General features: G+C 48.1%; 1 protein-coding gene across 2 annotated transcripts in view; it reads left to right on the forward strand.

The window, feature by feature from the left end:
- The window catches only part of RNF123 (ring finger protein 123), a 454,378-nt gene that overhangs the window by 78,460 nt on the left and 358,345 nt on the right, over positions 1 to 17,573 (forward strand). For both annotated transcript variants that reach the window (XM_029599662.1, XM_029599663.1), the window contains exons 12-14: positions 150 to 254; positions 6,607 to 6,732; positions 8,146 to 8,238. In XM_029599662.1, coding sequence (XP_029455522.1) covers positions 150 to 254; positions 6,607 to 6,732; positions 8,146 to 8,238 — 324 coding nt within the window. The remainder of the gene's footprint in view (positions 1 to 149; positions 255 to 6,606; positions 6,733 to 8,145; positions 8,239 to 17,573) is intronic.

Here is a 17,573-nt window from a genome sequence, read left to right on the forward strand (position 1 = left end):
CTCTAAGGCGAGCAGCTCTAACTGAAGGAACATCAAGCATACCATGCTTCGATGACCTTAACAGGCAGAAGGGTTGATATAGTTTTGAGCATCATCCATTTTCTTTGTGAGAGTTCACTACCTCTTTTAATCTTATAACTTTGTTGTAGGAGGGCAAGCTGGTGGAGCGAGACCCTGCAGCATGGGAGCTTCAGGGAGAGCCCACTGTTCTCATCACACTAGCTCATATCTTCAATCATTTTTCTCCTCTGATGGTAAGTGCCTTCCATGTGCAGGTGGGACATGGCAGCTTGTAATGGGGAGCTACTCGGAAAGAGTAAAGTTTACTTATAATAAAGATGGGGACACCAAGCTGGTAATATAATTTTGTGCAAGTCTTTTTGTAATCTCCTTTTACTGGGTGTGCTGCTCTTTGGCAGTCCTAAAGTTGTCTTGGCTGTGTTAGTGGGATAATGCTGAAAATCGGCGCTTATCTGGCTAGCTTATCCAGATAGCTGTCTGTGCTCTGGAATGCTCCTGCCTAGCCCTCGAGCTAGCTGAAAACGTTTTACTGGGGTGAACAGTTGTCCAGCTATCTTGGGGCCCGGTCAGTGCGGCAGGATTTTCAAATCCCACCATTTGTCTGACTAAATCTGAACTTAGTCGAACCAATGGCGTTAAATATGGATCTCTGTGTTTCTAAGCCAAAAACTGGCAGTTCATTTTGCCAGAATTTCAGCAAATTAGCCTTTGCTTGAAAGGGTAGCTGTGAGATAGGTTAGTAGGAGTCCACTCCTTTCTGGTTGATCCCTAGATTTTTCTTAATTATTACTGGGTATTCAGAATAATTAAGACTTTTTATTTATTTTTTTTAACCCATGAATGTCCTCCACTTCCTTTGGGCTTCCAATTCCAATTCAGTAAGAGTCCTCAGCCAAAGACCACAAGCCATGGTTCCCTCTGCATCCTGACTAATATGGGCCCTGAAAATCTAACCATTGGGTTGGTACTAAGAGAATTCATACTGTAAAATGTATTTATCTAATCATTTATTCACAAGTAGGAACCTATGAAAATCTGTAGTAATCTTCTCTGTCGCTGTAGTTGTTGTGGTTCTGTTCTCTTTGGCTGCATCCAGACTCAACAGTATTTGACCTACTATAGGCCTTGTTGCCACCACTCCTCTAACTGGCGGCTGTCTGCCCTTGCTGCTGTTGTGCTGCGGGTTCCTGCTGCTTTTTGGTGCCCAGTTCAACAGTTTCTGACCTGGCCCTCACTCCACTGCTGGGACAGCCTGGCTGGAGCCTTCCATCCCCCCCTTCTCCTGCATCTGTGTAGCTATTTAGCTTTTTCTCTCTCTGGCCTTCTTCACTCACTATTGTGCTTGTAACCATAGCAGCATCACTGACAGCATATTGGGCATTTTCATCTCAGCCATTCTAATAGCTCTTCATTTATTGACTGTCAAGTTTAAAAATAAAACAAAATATTTTTTTGGCAAAATGTTACAATCCCATACCTAGCTTGCCCATACAAAACAGCTCAGTTTTCTATCCGTGTAGAGATTAGTATTATAGGATGTTTTAAGAGTGACATTGTTTCCCCATCTCAATGATGACAGTCCAAACGAAAGCAATTTAATTTTGGAACTAAGCTCCCTATCCTCGCTGGAACAGGTGAAAATGGCATGGCCTGTATATTCTTGCTCTGTTTCTATAGGGCAATAGATTTCAAATCTGTGCTTAGGCTTCTCCTGCCCCAAGCCATTTGGATTTTTGTACTTTGAAGCATCCATCTTTCCCTTCGATATTCAGAAACCTTCCTATCCCCACACCATAATGCTGTCGCCACCATGCTTTACTGAAGGGATGGTGTTAGCCGGACAATGCTGTGCTTTTTTTATGCCACTGAGACCCAAAAGTTTCACTTTGGTCTCATCAGATCACAAAACTTCCCACATGTGTGCAGTGTCCTCTGAGTGTTTCTTTGCAAACACGTATGTGGCACATAATATGGCTTTTCTTCAGCAATGGCCACCCTCCATTGTGGAGTAATCTTGAATTTGCTGAACAGTTTAGGTTTTCCCCAATCTCAGCCAGAGACTTCTGCAGTTTTTTTTTTTTTAACGTAATTGTAGGCCTCTCTGTGACCTTTGGCAGTAGTCTCCTTAACCCATCGCTACTGAGTTTGGAAGCATATCTTGACCAAGGTAGTGTTTTGGTGGTGCCAAACTGTTTCCACTTTGCAGTTATGAAGCAGACAGTGCCCGAAGAGATATTCAAGCACATTGAAATTTTTTATAGCTTTCCCCAAATCTGCACCTTTTGATTAATGTTATCCTAGCGTTCTTTGGCAAGCTCTTTGTTCAGCATGCTTTGACCTTTGCTTTAAATTCACGTCATTCAACAGAAACCACTTGATTCTTCATTCAGGAGTACTGAATCAGCTCAGCTTCTGTGATTGGACACAAGTGGGCTCTGTTAGCTTATTATGGGCCTTGTTAAAGCAATTTTTTTAACCAAAGCTAATTTGGGTTTGTTATGACAAAGGGTGTGAAGACTTAAACAATCAACAATTTTTTAAAATGTATTCTTGCTTATTTTTGGAACATTTCTGTAATTGTTCTTTCACAATGAAAATGTACAGTATGTTGTGTAGATCAGTGAAACAAGCTCCTGGTTTTTATGCATTTTGATTGTTTAAAAAAAAATTCAATGTGAAAAATGAACAAGGGTGTGAAGACTTTTACAAGACATGGTACATATTCATTAGGGATATCCTGAAAATCTGACTGACTGGGGACCTTGGTATAGGTTTAAGAACCACTGCTGGAGGATACAACTAGGTTTTAACATGCGGGTTGGCATGCTAGTGCACTTATTTTTATTTTATTTATTTAGTAATTTTTATATACCGATAACCGTTTGCACATTGTATCGGTTTACATGGAACTAAGAGAGCGTCACCATGAAAAGGTGAGGCCTTTACAAGGAACATGGAACAACAAATTGGTTAAATAAGCTTATATAAGGAACATGATACAAAATTAATTGTATAAGGAGAGGTTATTTCGTTATTTACAGTTGACATTGAGGAGATTTTGCAAAAGGCAAGATAGAGAAAAATAAAGATAAAATTGATTAACTGGATAAATAATAGAGGCAAAAGCATATCGATAAAGTAGATATTTACATGATGACTAACATAGTGATATCATGGTATTTACAGATCTAAGGATTTACAATTCAGTGGAAGGAACTTGCGGGAATGACTTGTAAAAACAGCCAGGTTTTCAGTTTTTTGTTTTTTTTTTTAATTTAGGGGTAGAAGTTTCTGTTCATAGTTCAAGCGGCATGGAGTTCCATAGTGTGGGGCCTGCGAAAGAGAAAGCTCTTTTTGTTGTGGAAGTGAGTCTGGTGGATTTGATTGAAGGGGGCGGAGCGTTCCTTGAAGAGTGGACCGAATTGGTCTTGTGGATGTAAATGGTATGAACGGAGGGTTGATCCAGTGGAGGTTTTCATTTAGAATACTTTTGTGAATGAGGGATAGGGTTTTGTATAAATTCTTGATTTTATTGGTAGCCAATGTAAGTCCATGAGCGTGGGTGTGATATGATCTCTTTTTTTTTTTTTTTTTTTTTTTTAGTTAGTAAGGATGCGGGCTGAGGCATTTTGTAAGAGTTATAAAGGTTTGATGTGGGAGGAGGGGAGGCCAAGGAAAAGAGAGTTACAGTAATCAATTTTAGAGAAAATAATAGCCTGTAGGACAGTGTGGAAATCTGTGAAATAAAGCAGAGGCCTGAGTTTTTTAATTGTTTGCAGCTTGAAGTAACAGTCACTTAGGATAGATTTGATAAAAGGTTTAAGGTTGAGTTGGTTGTCAATCATGACGCCCAGGCTGTGAGTGTGGGTGGGGAAGGTGGAGGAGGTGTGGGGTAGGGGGATAGGGGTTGCAGGTTATTTGTTGGAAATGATAAGTAGTTCCGTTTTGAGGATTGAGAGCTAAGTGCATGTTAGTGAGAAGGTGGTTAATAGAGTTAAGGCATGATTCCCACTTTAGAAGGGCAGATTGCAGGGTGTCAGTGATCGGGAGAAGAATTTGCACATCGTCTGCGTAGAAGAAGTGCTTGATGTTAAGATTGGTGATGAGATTGGATAGAGGGAGCATATATATGTTAAATAAGGTTGAGGAAAGTGAGGAACCTTGGGGGACACCTCGGTTAAGGCTAATTGGGTCGGATTTATTGTTATCAATGATTACTGTGTAGTGCCTATTTTGAAGGTAGGACTTAATCCAGGCTAGTGCGGTTCCTGATATTCCGATACTGATAAGAATTTTGATAAGTATGTCGTGATTGACGGTGTCGAATGCAGTGGATATATCCAGCATAGCTAGTAGATAGGAATTACCGGTGTCCATGCCTTTGATTATGTCTGTTAGAGACAAAAGTAGGGTTTCCGTACTCTGGTGTTTCCGGAAACCATGTTGTGTGGTAGAGAGGATGTTATGATGTTCAAGGTAGTCAGAAAGGCGATTGTTGATGAGCTTTTCTAGGATTTTCAAGATGAATGGGAGGTTTGAGATAGGTCTCAAATTAGATAAACTAGAAGGGACAAGGTTAGGTTTTTTCAGAATGCGTTTAACTGCTGCTTGTTTGAGTATGGAAGGTACTGAACCTTGTTCCAAAGAAAGATTGAAGATGTTAGCAAGAGGCTTAGCAATTATTTTGGGAATAGCGAGGAGGAGCTTGGTTGGGATTGGAGGAGAAGTCCATTACCTGCTATTAAGTTCAATTAGAGAATAGCCACTGCCATTAGCAATGGTTACATGGAATAGACTTAGTTTTTGGGTACTTGCCAGGCTCTTATGGCCTGGATTGGCCACTGTTGGAAACAGGATGCTGGGCTTCATGGACCCTTGGTCTGACCCAGTATGGCATTTTCTTATGTTCTTATATGTTTCAGAGGGGTGCGATGATGGTCTCATTTTTTTTTTTAGGATGTTTTCTATTTCTGAGGAGGAGGCAGAGTCAAAGGATGAAAGTGTGGCTGACAGGTTGTTGGTAGGGAGATGCACATTGTCAGGGTTGAGGGGAAATTGTGCAGAGAGAGAGGTGACTTTGTTTTGAACAAAATAGGCTAAGTTGTTACACCATTTTTTGGAGGAGGATTCTTGAGGTTGTGTTGGGATTTTGGTGAGGTTGGTGATCATCGTGAAGAGAACTTTGGCGTTGTATTGGAGGTTGTGGACTTTTTTGCATAATATTCTCGTTTAGTTTCGAGAATAGTTTTTCTGTAGTCATGCATGAATTGGTAGTAGGTTGTTTTGGCAGCTGATGTGGGGTGTTTCCGCCATCGTCTTTCTGAGGTCCTGAGGAGGGTTTTAAGATTTTTGAGTTCCTGTGAGTACCACGGTTTTTTGTTTACTTGGATAGGTTTAATAGTTTTTGTCACAATAGGACAGGTTTGGTTTGCAATGTTGAGGGTGACATCAAACAAAGTGGAAGTGGCTTTGTCAGCTGACGATAGGTTGATTTGGTTAGATATGTCTGCGCATGCTGTGGTGAGGGTATCTAGGGTGCAGGCTTTTCGGTATTCGAAGGAGTGTGGTTGGGGTGGTGGAGAAGGGGGTAGAAGGTGGAAGTGCAAGTGTAGATTTGATTATAGAGTGGTCAGACCATGGTACAGTGATGCATGATGGGGGGGTTGATGGTATTGATAACAGAGCTTGTGAAGATGAGGTCTAGGGTATGGCCAGCTTTATGTGTGGGGGAGTGGATGATTTGTTTAAGACCCATAGCTTCAAGCGAGGAGATGAAAGCTTCACAGGAGGGAGATTGCAGGATAGAGTCAACGTGGAGGTTAAAATCTCCAAGGAGGATAGTAGGGAGATCTTGGGCAAGTGATTCAGTGAAGAATTCAATAAGTGGGGATGGATCTTTTTCGAGGAGACCAGGAGGGGTGTAAATAAGGCAAACTTGGAGGAGTTTAAATTTGAAGAAACAAATTTCGTATCCATTAGGAAGGTTGCAATTTTGAGGTGTAAGTTTTAGTTCTTTTTTTGCGATTAAGAATAGGCCTCCACTTCTTTTCTTTTTGCGGGGTATGGAAAAAAATCATTGACGACCACCCCCCCCCCAACTTGTTTGGTTGGGGGGGGGAGCAGGGTGGTTGTCAATGATATGATTGGGTTCTCCACTGGCAGTTGGAACTCCCAGGATCTAGCAGTGTCCCTTGGGAACTAGGATACATTTTGTCAAGCTTCATTATTTAGAATTTTTGTTTTGATTTTATTTATTTTTGTTTTTTGCTGTTTTTGATTTTATTTTTATGTCTTGCCTTTTTTTTTTTTTTTTTTTTTTACTTTTCCTTTCTCTTTCTTCCAGCTTCTCTCTCCCTTTCTTCTACTGCCAGCTTTTTTCTCTCCCCCCAGCTTGTCTTGTTTGCAGCCTGGCAGCAGGGAAGAGACATGTTTCTTCTTGGGTTCGGCCCAGCCATGGCATCTCTTCTGGGCCAGCTCCAGACACTGAGTTTTCATCCAAGATTTTTTTCATCGCTCTCTTATTGTCCATATCTCGAGGGCAGTGCACTTTGTGTCTCATGCTGACCAGCTGCTTTATATCCTCAGTGTAAAGTGTACCTGGTGGAAGATGCTCTGATGAACTTTCTACTGAGCATACTGGAAGGGGGAGGGTCTGTGGAAGAGCATCCCCTCATCCAGCAACTGCTGGAGCTCATGTGGCTGCTCATGGAGGTAAGTCTTTCCCTGAGGTTGCAAAAGTCAGTTTTTCCACATTTGCATTGATATTTGAGACTGACTATATGCTGTAGCTTTTAGAGAAGCCTGTGACCAGGATGTTACTGTGTGTAACCTGGGAGTTCTCCCATGTAAATAGGTGATGTGGCTGGAAGTGCTTATTGCAAATTACATGTGCTTCGTAGACTTCTTCCTTATTTACAAGAAACAGACTTAAAAGTGGTCATACATTCTCTGGTTCTCTCTTCTTTGGACTACTGCAATACCATGTATATTGGTCTACCTTTGTCCTCCATCAAGACATTGCAGTACGTACAAAATTCCACTGCTAGGGTGGTCTGGGGGAGGGTGGGGGGGGGGTCTCTGCTCATGAACATATCACTCCCATTTTATCTAAATATCACTGGCTTCTGGTAAAATGGAAAATAAAATTTAACATTTTAATGCTAGTATTTAAGGGTCTTAATCATTTGGTGCCTGCTAACTTTTAATAATGCTTTGAAGTTTTATCAACATTGAGACCACTAAGATCTGCTGCCCACAATTTACTGGATGTACCTTTTTTTTTTTTTTTTTTTTTCTTTTTGAAAGTAGTAAGACTTGATGAATCACTAGAGAGAGTGTTTTATGTGCAAGGCCCTGAGCTATGGAACTTGTTATCTTGTTTAATAAAGGAAGAAACCTCTCTTCTAAAATTTAGAAAATAGCTCAAGGCTTAATTTTGTTAAGGAGACTTTTGAATAGCTTACTAGCTGGTTAATAACAATGTCTTATAATATCTGTATAATATATTTAAGAGCAGAGAGTGAACAATTTAATACTGGGTTATGTAACGAAGAAGGAAAATGCATAACTTGTTTTGTTTTAATTTAGTTTTTATGTGTTTTATTCTGTTTTCATTAAGTTTTATGTTTTTGTTTTGCATTTTTATGAATGCAACTATGGAAACCACTTAGAAATTCTGATTTGCAGTATATCAATTTTTAAATAAAATATAGCAGCATGAAGAAAACTGTGTGCTGCCATAGAAGATTATACTCATTCAAAATTTCAAAAGAAATGTGTAATATTCAGAAAAAGAAATATATCACCTCATTTTTAAATTGAGCATTGTTTACAGGATCCTGAAGAGGCTGCATGCAATTCAAGGTTCTTACCCATGAAATTTGCTGAAAACTTCCATGATAACTCTGTATTCCAAACAGTGATTGCTGGCACAGTGGTGTCATCTTATCTCGGACCTGCTTTTCCACCTCCATGTTCTTATGCTAGCAGCATCCTGCAGGCTTCCCCTCCCTTCTTGGCTGTTGAAGTGCTGTAGATGCACTCCCTTCCCAGTTACTTGTCAGAGATGCTAAGTTACTTGTCAGAAATTGCTCTTAAAGAAAGGCTTTTTTTTTCACTTTCCAGGACTATGAAGTGCATGAATGCCTAAAGCAGCTAATGATGTCCCTATTACGTGCTTACCGATTCTCCCCCATCATTCCTGACCTGGGCCTACAGGTAAGCAGATGCTCTTGTGTCCTCATAGCAAAAGCTGTCAAACACTAGGCTCCATTAATCTTCTTATGAGTACTAGTCTGGCTAAGAATCAAAAGAGCATCTGTCTCAGAAGATGATCCTGGTATTTGGGAGTATATTCTTTCTGGCTATTTAATAGTAAATTAAAGCCATTACTAGTAATCCTATGATAGTATTAATTCATGGCCTTCTGTTTCTACAGGTACATTATATCTAAGTGTTGTGGGTGGTTTTTTTTGTTTTTTTTTTTACATTCTTTATATTTGAAATCTCATCTATTTTGATGGGGTCATTGTAACCCTTCTAGTTGCAGTATCTCCTCTGTTGCCTCACTGCTTCATCCTTTCATTTCATATGCAATTCTCATCTTCCTCCTCATTGCCAATTAACTTCAGTACCACTGTTGGCCCTTTCTAATGTCATATCACTTCCTCAGAAGTTTGAGAGATCACAGCTGGAACTCATATGGTGTTGATGTGCTTGGTTGAACCCTCTTAGTTCTGTCAGCGTGTCTAATACCAAATTTACAAGTGGGGCAGTGAGATTCAGTTGCAATGTTCTGGGTGCCATTAAACTTTCTGTTTGGGTCACAATTTAGAGGGATAGGACAATGACTACCATTGTGAACAAAGAGTAATTTCTGTGGTAACTCATTCTCAGCAGAGTTCTAAGCTACAGAAAACATTTTAAAATAATTTTGTTTTTAGTTTACAAAAACAGTATGTTCCTGTACGTACCCGGATCAGTCCAGACTGCTGGGTTTTGCCCCCCCTCTAGCAGATAGACAGAGATGTTTTAAAAACAAAGCTCCACGTTATATAGGAGAGTGCCACCTACAGTCTGCCAGTATTTGTCTCTAGCAGATGCTGGAGGTGCAAAACCTACGGTCTGCTCAGAGTATTTATTTTGATTTGATTAACTTTAGTTTAGTTAGTTTTCTCTGTTCTTCATGATTGTTAGTGCCTGTTGCTTTAAATTTCTTTGAAAAAAAAAGGATTTGTTTTTTGGTCCGCCTCCCAGAGGGTTGTTAGGCTCTGAGAGGGCCGTCCCCTGCTGGTTTGAGGCAGCTGCCAATGGGGGTTGAGGACCCTAACTATTAATTCAGGCAACGGGGGTGCGATACCGGGGAGCCCAGCTCATTCCACCCCCCAAGGATCAGCACCCTGGACCACGGTAGGCTATTTTTACTTTAAAAAAAAAAAAAAGTTCTGAAGTAATTTTTTCTTACTTTCTCTTTTGATCGGGCAGGCTCTCCCTTCCTTCCTCTCATCATGAGGGAGATTTTCGCCGTGTTTTTGGTCTCGGGGGGGGGGGAATGGGGGTGTTTCAACTTTTTTTCAGTGCTTTTTTTCACTCCCTCTGTCTTCACCGATGCCGAGGACAGCTGCGTGTAGAGCGTGCGGCTCGGCCCGCACGCAGCTCTTCCACCAAAATTTGTGCTCCCAGTGTTTGCTGGGGGGAGAGGGTTCCTCCGGTGCAGGAACTACTAAAAAGACTGCTAAAAGCAGGCCCCCCGCGGGTTCCTTCACCTGCAGCAGGAGAGTCTGTTACCTCAGGATCCTTTCCCTTTGAGTGCTGGCACAGAGGCCATTTTACAGTTGTTCCGCACTGCTGCTTCTGTGCCTGCTATGGGGGAGGGGTCTTTTCCTCCTCAGTTGTCTCCTCAGCCGCGGCCCCTAGAAAATAGGGATTTACAATAGCCTGCTTCACCAGCTCCGGAGGACAGTCCTGAGGGGACTTCTGACACCTCCTTGGAGTCTTCCTTTATTGTTTTCTTACATAAAGCCTTTAAGGCTAGGAAGGCAGGCAAGCTGATGGCGGGGGGAAAATCAGATTCCCATAAGCCCCAGGCGGCTATACAGTAAATAAGGGGACGGAGCCTATTCAGCCTAAGCGTCCTCTCCGCTCTGGAGTTCCGCAGGGGAATAAAGACTCCTTGGATCCGAATTCTCAACCCCAGATCCCGCAGAGTGCGGATGACCCGGAGCCAGATCCACCACTGGCGGACAGGGGCACTCAGGCGGCTGAGAGCGATGATCCTAAGGTAGTTCGCCTTTTTCGTAGAGACGAGTTGGCACCTCTTATTCCTGCTATCCTCTCTGAGCTAGGCATTGACAGCCCTCCTGAGGAATCCAAGCTTGGGAAGATGGACCCTGTCTTGTTGGGCCTGAGAGGTCCTGCTACTGCTTTTCCCTTTCATTTTTCAGTGTCTGATTTATTGTTTAGGGAATGGGATACCCCAGAGCTCGTTTTAAAAATTAGTAAAGCCATGGATAAGCTCTATCCTCTTCCGGAGGACGCCTTAGAGCTACTGCGAGTTCCAAAAGTGGACTCTGCAGTGTCAGCTGTCACAAAGAAAACCATGATTCCTGTCACGGGAACAACGGCACTCAAGGATCTCCAGGATAGGAAGTTAGAGGCGCAGCTCGAACGGATTTTCGAGGTCTCAGCCATGGGTGTCCGCGCGGCTATTTGTAGTAATTTTGCTATGCGAGCTGGGCTTCGCTGGGTGCTGCAATTACAGGCCAATGTAGATTTCTCGGCTGAAGAAGCTGCCCAGGCGAACTGTTTGGAATCCTCGGTGGCTTATTGTGCTGATGCCTTTCATGACCTCCTCTGGACGTCCACCAGGTCCATGGTGTCAGCGGTCGCGGCTCGTCGGCTTTTGTGGTTGCGCAACTGGTTGGCAGATGTGTCTTATAAGGCCCAACTGGGGTCCTTGCCCTTTAAGGGTAAGTTACTTTTTGGTAAATCTTGGACGACATGATTCAGTCGCTGGGTGAGAATAAGGTGCATCGCCTGCTGGAAGACACACCTCGCTCGCGCAGTTCCTTCTCTTCTCGAGCCAGATTTAGAGGTAATCGGAGTTCCCTGTACGTACCAGGATCAGTCCAGGACACCTGGGTTGTGACTCCGCACCAGTAGATGGAGACAGACTAAAACTTGTGGGCGGAGCCATATATGCCCCTGTGCCAGTCACAGCCCCTCAGTCTTACTCTGTCTCCAGTAGAGGGTGCAGGTGCGGTCACAGCTCCTTCCTGCCCTGGTTTTGGTACTCCGTCAGGGTCGGTTCTTTTTTCTTGGGTTTTAGGCCAGTTTCGCTAGGGTGCTTTAATTTTGAATTTTGAATTTTTCTGTTTACCAAATTGTCACTGACGTTCCGTCCGCCCTGCCTCCCAAGGGGGTTGTGAGGTCCTGAGGGGACTACCCCCCCTGGTTGAGGCCGCTGCTAGGGTCGAGGACCCGGCTTTCTTAGTAGCAGCGTCAGGGGTGACACCGGGGAGCCCGGTTCACTCCCCCTGTTGGATTAGGGCTCCAGGACTGTGGACAGAGACAGGTTTGTTTGTTGTAAAAAAAAAAAAAAAAAAAAAAAAAGGGTTTGTTTTATTTGTGCCGGCTCTCTCTCTCTCTCTCTCTCTCGTAGCGTCGCCGCTCTCCGGTGGGGGCGCCGCTGGTGGGGGGGGGGGGCGGCCGTTCGCTGCATTTTATTGGAGGTGTCTCTTCCCTACGGCGGTCCTTGGTCCCCGTTTCGCGCCTTTTCTTTCGCCGGCTTGACTTGTGGCTCGGTTGCCGGGCTGGCAGTTCGGCGCGCGCGCTGCTTCCCAGACGGTGAGGGATCGTCCGTGGCGCCTCGGGGGGGGCTCGTTCGTAACCCGCGTGATTTCCGCCGCGCGGGGGAGGGGGCGCGAACGAAAGCCCTCAAGAGCTCTTCCCGCTCCGTGCGGCAGTGGCGGCCATTTTGGCCGCGGCTGGCGCCTGAGAAGCAGGGGGCCCCCTTCGGCGGCCGCGAAATGGCGCGGGACACGGCGGGCGCCTGAGCGGCGGGTGGCCCCTCCTTCGGCGGTTGGCTCGGCGGGTCATTCGCCTGGTGCTGTGGAACTGGGACGGCTAGACCGGCATTTGTTGCTGCTGCAGTTGGCAGCGGTCCCGATCGCGACACGCAGGGACCCTGAGGCAGTAAGGGTAGCCATTTTGCCGCTGCAGTCGGCAGCGGTCCCAATCGCGGCTCGGGCAGCCATTTTGCCGCCACGGTGTACAGCGGTCCCAATCGCGGCAGCAGCGTCCCGATCGCGGCAGGGGCAGTCGTTTTGCCGCCCCGGTCGGCAGCGGTCCCGATAGCGGCGGGAACCTTCGGGGGGGGGGGGGGGGGCAGAAATCGTCGCCTCCACTTCTCCTCAACGGTTCCCTCTGCGTCCCTCAGTTCCCGCGGGTCCCTCGGGAAAGGGGGCAGGAGTCGTTGGGCATGCGCGGGGCCTTTGGGGCCCATAGGGCGCGCAAACGTTCAGTGGTTTAACGGCTGGGGGTCTCGTAGCGCCGTTTTCTAGGCCTCAGGAATGGCAATCGGTGGGCCCCGGCCGGAGGGCCGCGAGTTAAAAGGTTTTGAGGACCATTCCACCTCGGGACGATTGGGAGTCCTCTGTCTCGTCCTCGGCTCAGGAGGGCTCGGAGAACTCGTCCCCGCCCCCGAGGGGGGCAGAGAGTGACAGGCACCCTTCGCCCAGAGCCAGGCATTAGCACCGGACGTCCGAAGGGGCAGTTACCAGTTCCCAGGGTTGTCCAGCTGTTCTCCTCCCCGTCATTCTGGAAAAGTTAGGGATCTCGCGCCTCCGGGGGAGGCTAGAGGAGGCTCCGTGGATTCAGGGTGGGTCAGGTCTGCGTGGCCCTCTACCACCTTCCCGGTCCCGCTCTTGACTATGGACCTGCGGCATTGGGACAGGGACATCCTGGACTTGGGGCTGAAGGTTCCCCCGGCAATGGACAAGTTTCACCCTCTGCACGAGGAGGCCTTGGAGGTGTTGCGGGTCCCTAAGGTGGACTCTTCCACGTCAGCAGTCCCGAAGCGCACTCCCATCCCGATGCGGGATACCGCGGACTTATGGGATCTCTAGGATTGACATTTGGAGGTGCAATTGAAGAAGGCATTCGGGGCTTCCGCCCGGGGCTTGGGCCGCAGTCTGGAGTGATTTGCACTTCGGGCTGGCTTGGGATGAGCCCATCAGCTTCTGGCCACTGAGGGGAGCCCTGGCGATCACAGGGGCCAAGGCTTCGCAGCGAAATGTGGTCGGTCCATCTCTTGCCGCAGCCTCAACACGCCGTTCCTAACGTCAGGGCGCTGTTGTTGTCATTTTTCGAGGACTGGGCCGGCATAACGTCAGACCAGTCGGTCCTCAAAGTGATAGGACACGGCTACGCGTTAGATTGTGCTCGTACTTCAGCGGACAAGTTCCTTATCTCGCCCTGCAAGGCCCCGAGAAGACTGCTGCTGTGCTCGACACCATCCGACGCTTAGACGGCTTGGGAGGTTTTTTCCCCAGTCCCGGTCAGCCAACACGGCAAGGGCCGTTACTCCATCTACTTCATCGTCCTGAAGAAAGACGGCACGTCCACACTGATTCTGGATCTCAAAGGGATAAGTCGATGCCTTCGCATTCCTCACTTCAAAATGGATTCGTTCAGTCATCGCTGCGGTAAGGCCCGGCGAGTTCCTGGCCTCCAAGTTCCTGGCCTCCCTGGATCTCACGGAGGCATATCTTCACATCGGCATTCATCCGTCATTCCAACGCGTCCTCAGGTTCTGCATACTAGGGCGGCAGTACCAGTTCCGAGCGCTCCCCTTCGGGCTCGCGACGGCCCCACGTACATGCACGAAGCTGATGGTAGTGGTGGCGGCGTAGCTGCGCCGAGAAGGTCTCTTGGTCCATCCTTACCTGGACGATTGGTTGATTCGGGCGACGTCCGAGGCTCGGGTCGGATGGCGGTAGCCAGGGTCCTCCACCTTCTGCAGTCCCTAGGATGGGTGATCAACTGCAGCAAGAGTCATCTGACACCCGCGCAGACCTTGGAATATATGGGAGCTCTTTTCGACACAAAGCTGGGCAAGGTGTTCCTGTCGCATGAACGGGTGTGCAAACTGCAAGCTCAAGTACGACGCCTATTGTCTCTCCGCCAACCGCGGGTCTGCGATTACTTTATGGTCCTAGGGCCTATGGCTTCAACGCTGGCGCTGATTCCCTGGGCATTCGCTCATCTGCGACCATTACAGTCCTACTTTCTATCCCGCTGGAAGCCGGTCTCGGAGGAATTCCATCTACCGCTTCCGATCACGGAACACGCGAGGTCCAGCCTGCTCTGGTGGCTGGATCCCAAGCATCTGTCGTCTGGGGTCTCTTTTCGGGTGCCCAACTGGACAGTGGTGACCACGGATGCCAGCCTTTCCGGTTGGGGAGCGGTCTGCGTGGGGAGCGCAGTCCAAGGCCTATGGTCCGTGTCGCCAGCCCAGGGGTCTGGCCATCGCCTAGAGACCGGAGCGGTCCGTCTGGTCCTGCCTGCAAGCCTTCCTGCCGTTGCTGCGGGGGAAGGCAGTTCGAGTGTTGTCGGACACTGCGACCACTGTGGCATACATCAACCGCCAGGGCGGGACAAGGAGCCCCCAGGTGGCAGAGGAAGCTCAGTGCTTGATGGCCTGGTCGGAGCTACATCTCAGCAACATAGCAGCGTCTCACATTGCGGGAGTTGACAACGTGCAGGTGGATTTTTCTCGGCCGTCATCGCCTGGATTCCGGAGAGTGGGAGTTGTGGCCGAAGCATTTCTGCTCATTTGCAAAACGTGGGGGGGTGCCCCACATGGATCTCATGGCCACGTGGCACGACGCGAAGGCCCCGCGCTTTTACAGTCGACTTCAAGGACGGGGGGCAGAAGGCGTCGATGCGTTGGTGCTTCCCTGGCCGACAGATGTGCTGCTCTACGTGTTTCCCCCGTGGCCGATGTTCGGCAAGATTCTACGGCGCATAGAATTGCACCCAGCCAAGGTGATCTTGGTGGCACCGGAGTGGCCGCGCCGGCCGTGGTTCGCAGACCTCGCCCAGCTGGCGGTATCGGCGCCCTTTCGGCTCCAAGGAATGGCGGGCCTGCTCCATCAGGGCCCCGTCTGTTTGGAGGATACGGATCACTTCTATCTCGCAGCATGGCTTTTGCGAGGAGTCGGCTGAAGTGGAAAGGTTACTCAGATGCGGTGGTAGCCATGCTGCTGCGTTCCAGGAAGCAGTCAACGTCTCTGGCGTATGTCCGTGTCTGGGTGGTCTTTGAGGAATGGTGCGTGCAGCGTGGGGTGGACCCCACTTCGGCTTCCGTCTCCGACATTCTGGCGTTCCTCCAGGCAGGTTTGGCCAAGGGTCTGGCGTGCAGTTCGCTACGGGTCCAAGTGGCGGCGCTTGGTTGTTTGCGAGGTAAGGTCCGTGGTACGTCCCTGGCACTTCATCCGGACATTTCTCGTTTCCTTCGGGGTGCTAAGCACCTTCGTCCTCCATTGCGTCTCCCTTGTCCGGCTTGGAACCTCAATTGGGTTCTCTCCGCTCTCTGCACGGCGCCGTTTGAGCCCTTGAAACGCGCAACTCTTAAGGATCTCACTTTAAAAACGGCGTTCTTGGTGGCGATTGCCTCGGCACGGCGTGTTTCCGAGTTACAGGCCCTGTCCTGTAGAGAACCTTTCTTGAGTATTTCGGATTCCGGAGTTTCTTTGCGGACGGTTCCCTCCTTTCTTCCGAAAGTTGTGTCGTCTTTTCACGTGAATCAATCGGTGGAGTTGCCAGCTTTTGTGGGAAGGGAGTCCTCCGTTCCAGAAGAAAGGGAATTACGGAAGCTTGACGTGCGGAGATCCCTCCTTCGCTATCTGAAGGTTACTAATTCTTTTCGGGTCACAGATCATCTGTTTGTCCTGTTCTCTGGTCCAAAGACAGGGGCAGCAGCGTCACGCACAACGATCGCCCGTTGGCTCAAGGAGGCCATTGGTTCGGCTTACTTGATGCGGGGAAAACCACTTCCCGTGGGCCTGAAGGCTCACTCGACTCGTTCTCGACTCGTTCTCAAGCGGCGTCCTGGGCGGAAGCTTCGCAGGTGTCGCCTCAGGAAATTTGCAGGGCGGCTACCTGGCAGACGTTGCATACCTTTATCAGGCATTACCGGTTGGATGTCCGGGCTACCGGTTCCGGGGGTTTTGGAGAGAGGGTACTCCGAGCGGGACTCTCTGCTTCCCACCCTCGGTAGGTTTGCTCTGGTACATCCCAGGTGTCCTGGACTGATCCTGGTACGTACAGGGAAAGGAAAATTAGTTTCTTACCTGATAATTTTCGTTCCTGTAGTACCAAGGATCAGTCCAGGATCCCGCCCGCAGTGCTGCGCTGAAGTAATGGAGAGTCCGCTCTTTGTTCTGAATTATTCTGTTCCGCTTGTTTAGCTCTCTCGGTTGGAGAGTCCGTTTCCAGGAGGGGTGTTTTTCTTTCCCCGGTTTTTAAGCGGTTTATAGCGTGTTTAGTTCTCTGGTTGTGTTCTACTTTGACATTCCGTATGACTGAGGGGCTGTGACTGGCACAGGGGCATATATGGCTCCGCCCACAAGTTTTAGTCTGTCTCCATCTACTGGTGCGGAGTCACAACCCAGGTGTCCTGGACTGATCCTTGGTACTACAGGAACGAAAATTATCAGGTAAGAAACTAATTTTCCTGTATCGCCCTTCTAAACCGCCCGCTTCGTCCTTTCGTTCGGCTCCGGCGAAGCAACAACCCTATACACAGTCCTTTCATGGCCGAAGATTTGGCAGACCTGGGGCGGCACTCCCTCCCTCAGGAGCAAAATCCTCCCAATGAAAGACCGCTGGTCTATTCCTCAACGCCGGAGGTAGGGGGCAGGCTGGCCCTATTCTTCGAGGAGTGGACCAAGGTGACCACGGATCAGTGGGTCCTGGCTGTGATAAAACAAGGCTACGCTTTAGATTTTGCACAGCGGCCCCGAGATCAGTTTTTCATCTCTCCCTGCGGATATGCTACCAAAAGAGCGGCAGTTCAGGGCACATTGCAGCGGCTTCTGCAATTAAGGGCCATAGTTCCCGTTCCTCCAGAAGAGCAAGGGACAGGTCGGTACTCAATATACTTCGTAGTACCGAAGAAGGAAGGATCATTCCGTCCCATCCTAGACCTCAAGGAGGTCAACAAGTGTCTAAAGATCCCTCGCTTCCGCATGGAAACTCTCCGGTCGGTCATTAGCTCGGTGAGGAAGGGAGAATTCCTAGCTTCACTAGATCTCACGGAGGCTTACTTCCACATAGGGATTCGTCAGGATCACCAGAGGTTTCTGAGGTTTTGCATCCTGGGACAGCACTTTCAGTTTCGAGCCCTTCCCTTCGGTCTGGCGACTGTGCTACGGACGTTCACCAAAGTGTTGGTGGTGGTAGCAGCTCACCTCCAGAGGAAAGGTCTCCTGGTGCATCCCTACTTGGACGACTGGCTGATTCGTGCAAAGTCAGCAGCTTTAGCCACAGAA

Source organism: Rhinatrema bivittatum, chromosome 4, assembly GCF_901001135.1.
Source record: "Rhinatrema bivittatum chromosome 4, aRhiBiv1.1, whole genome shotgun sequence".
Classification (NCBI taxonomy): domain Eukaryota; kingdom Metazoa; phylum Chordata; class Amphibia; order Gymnophiona; family Rhinatrematidae; genus Rhinatrema; species Rhinatrema bivittatum.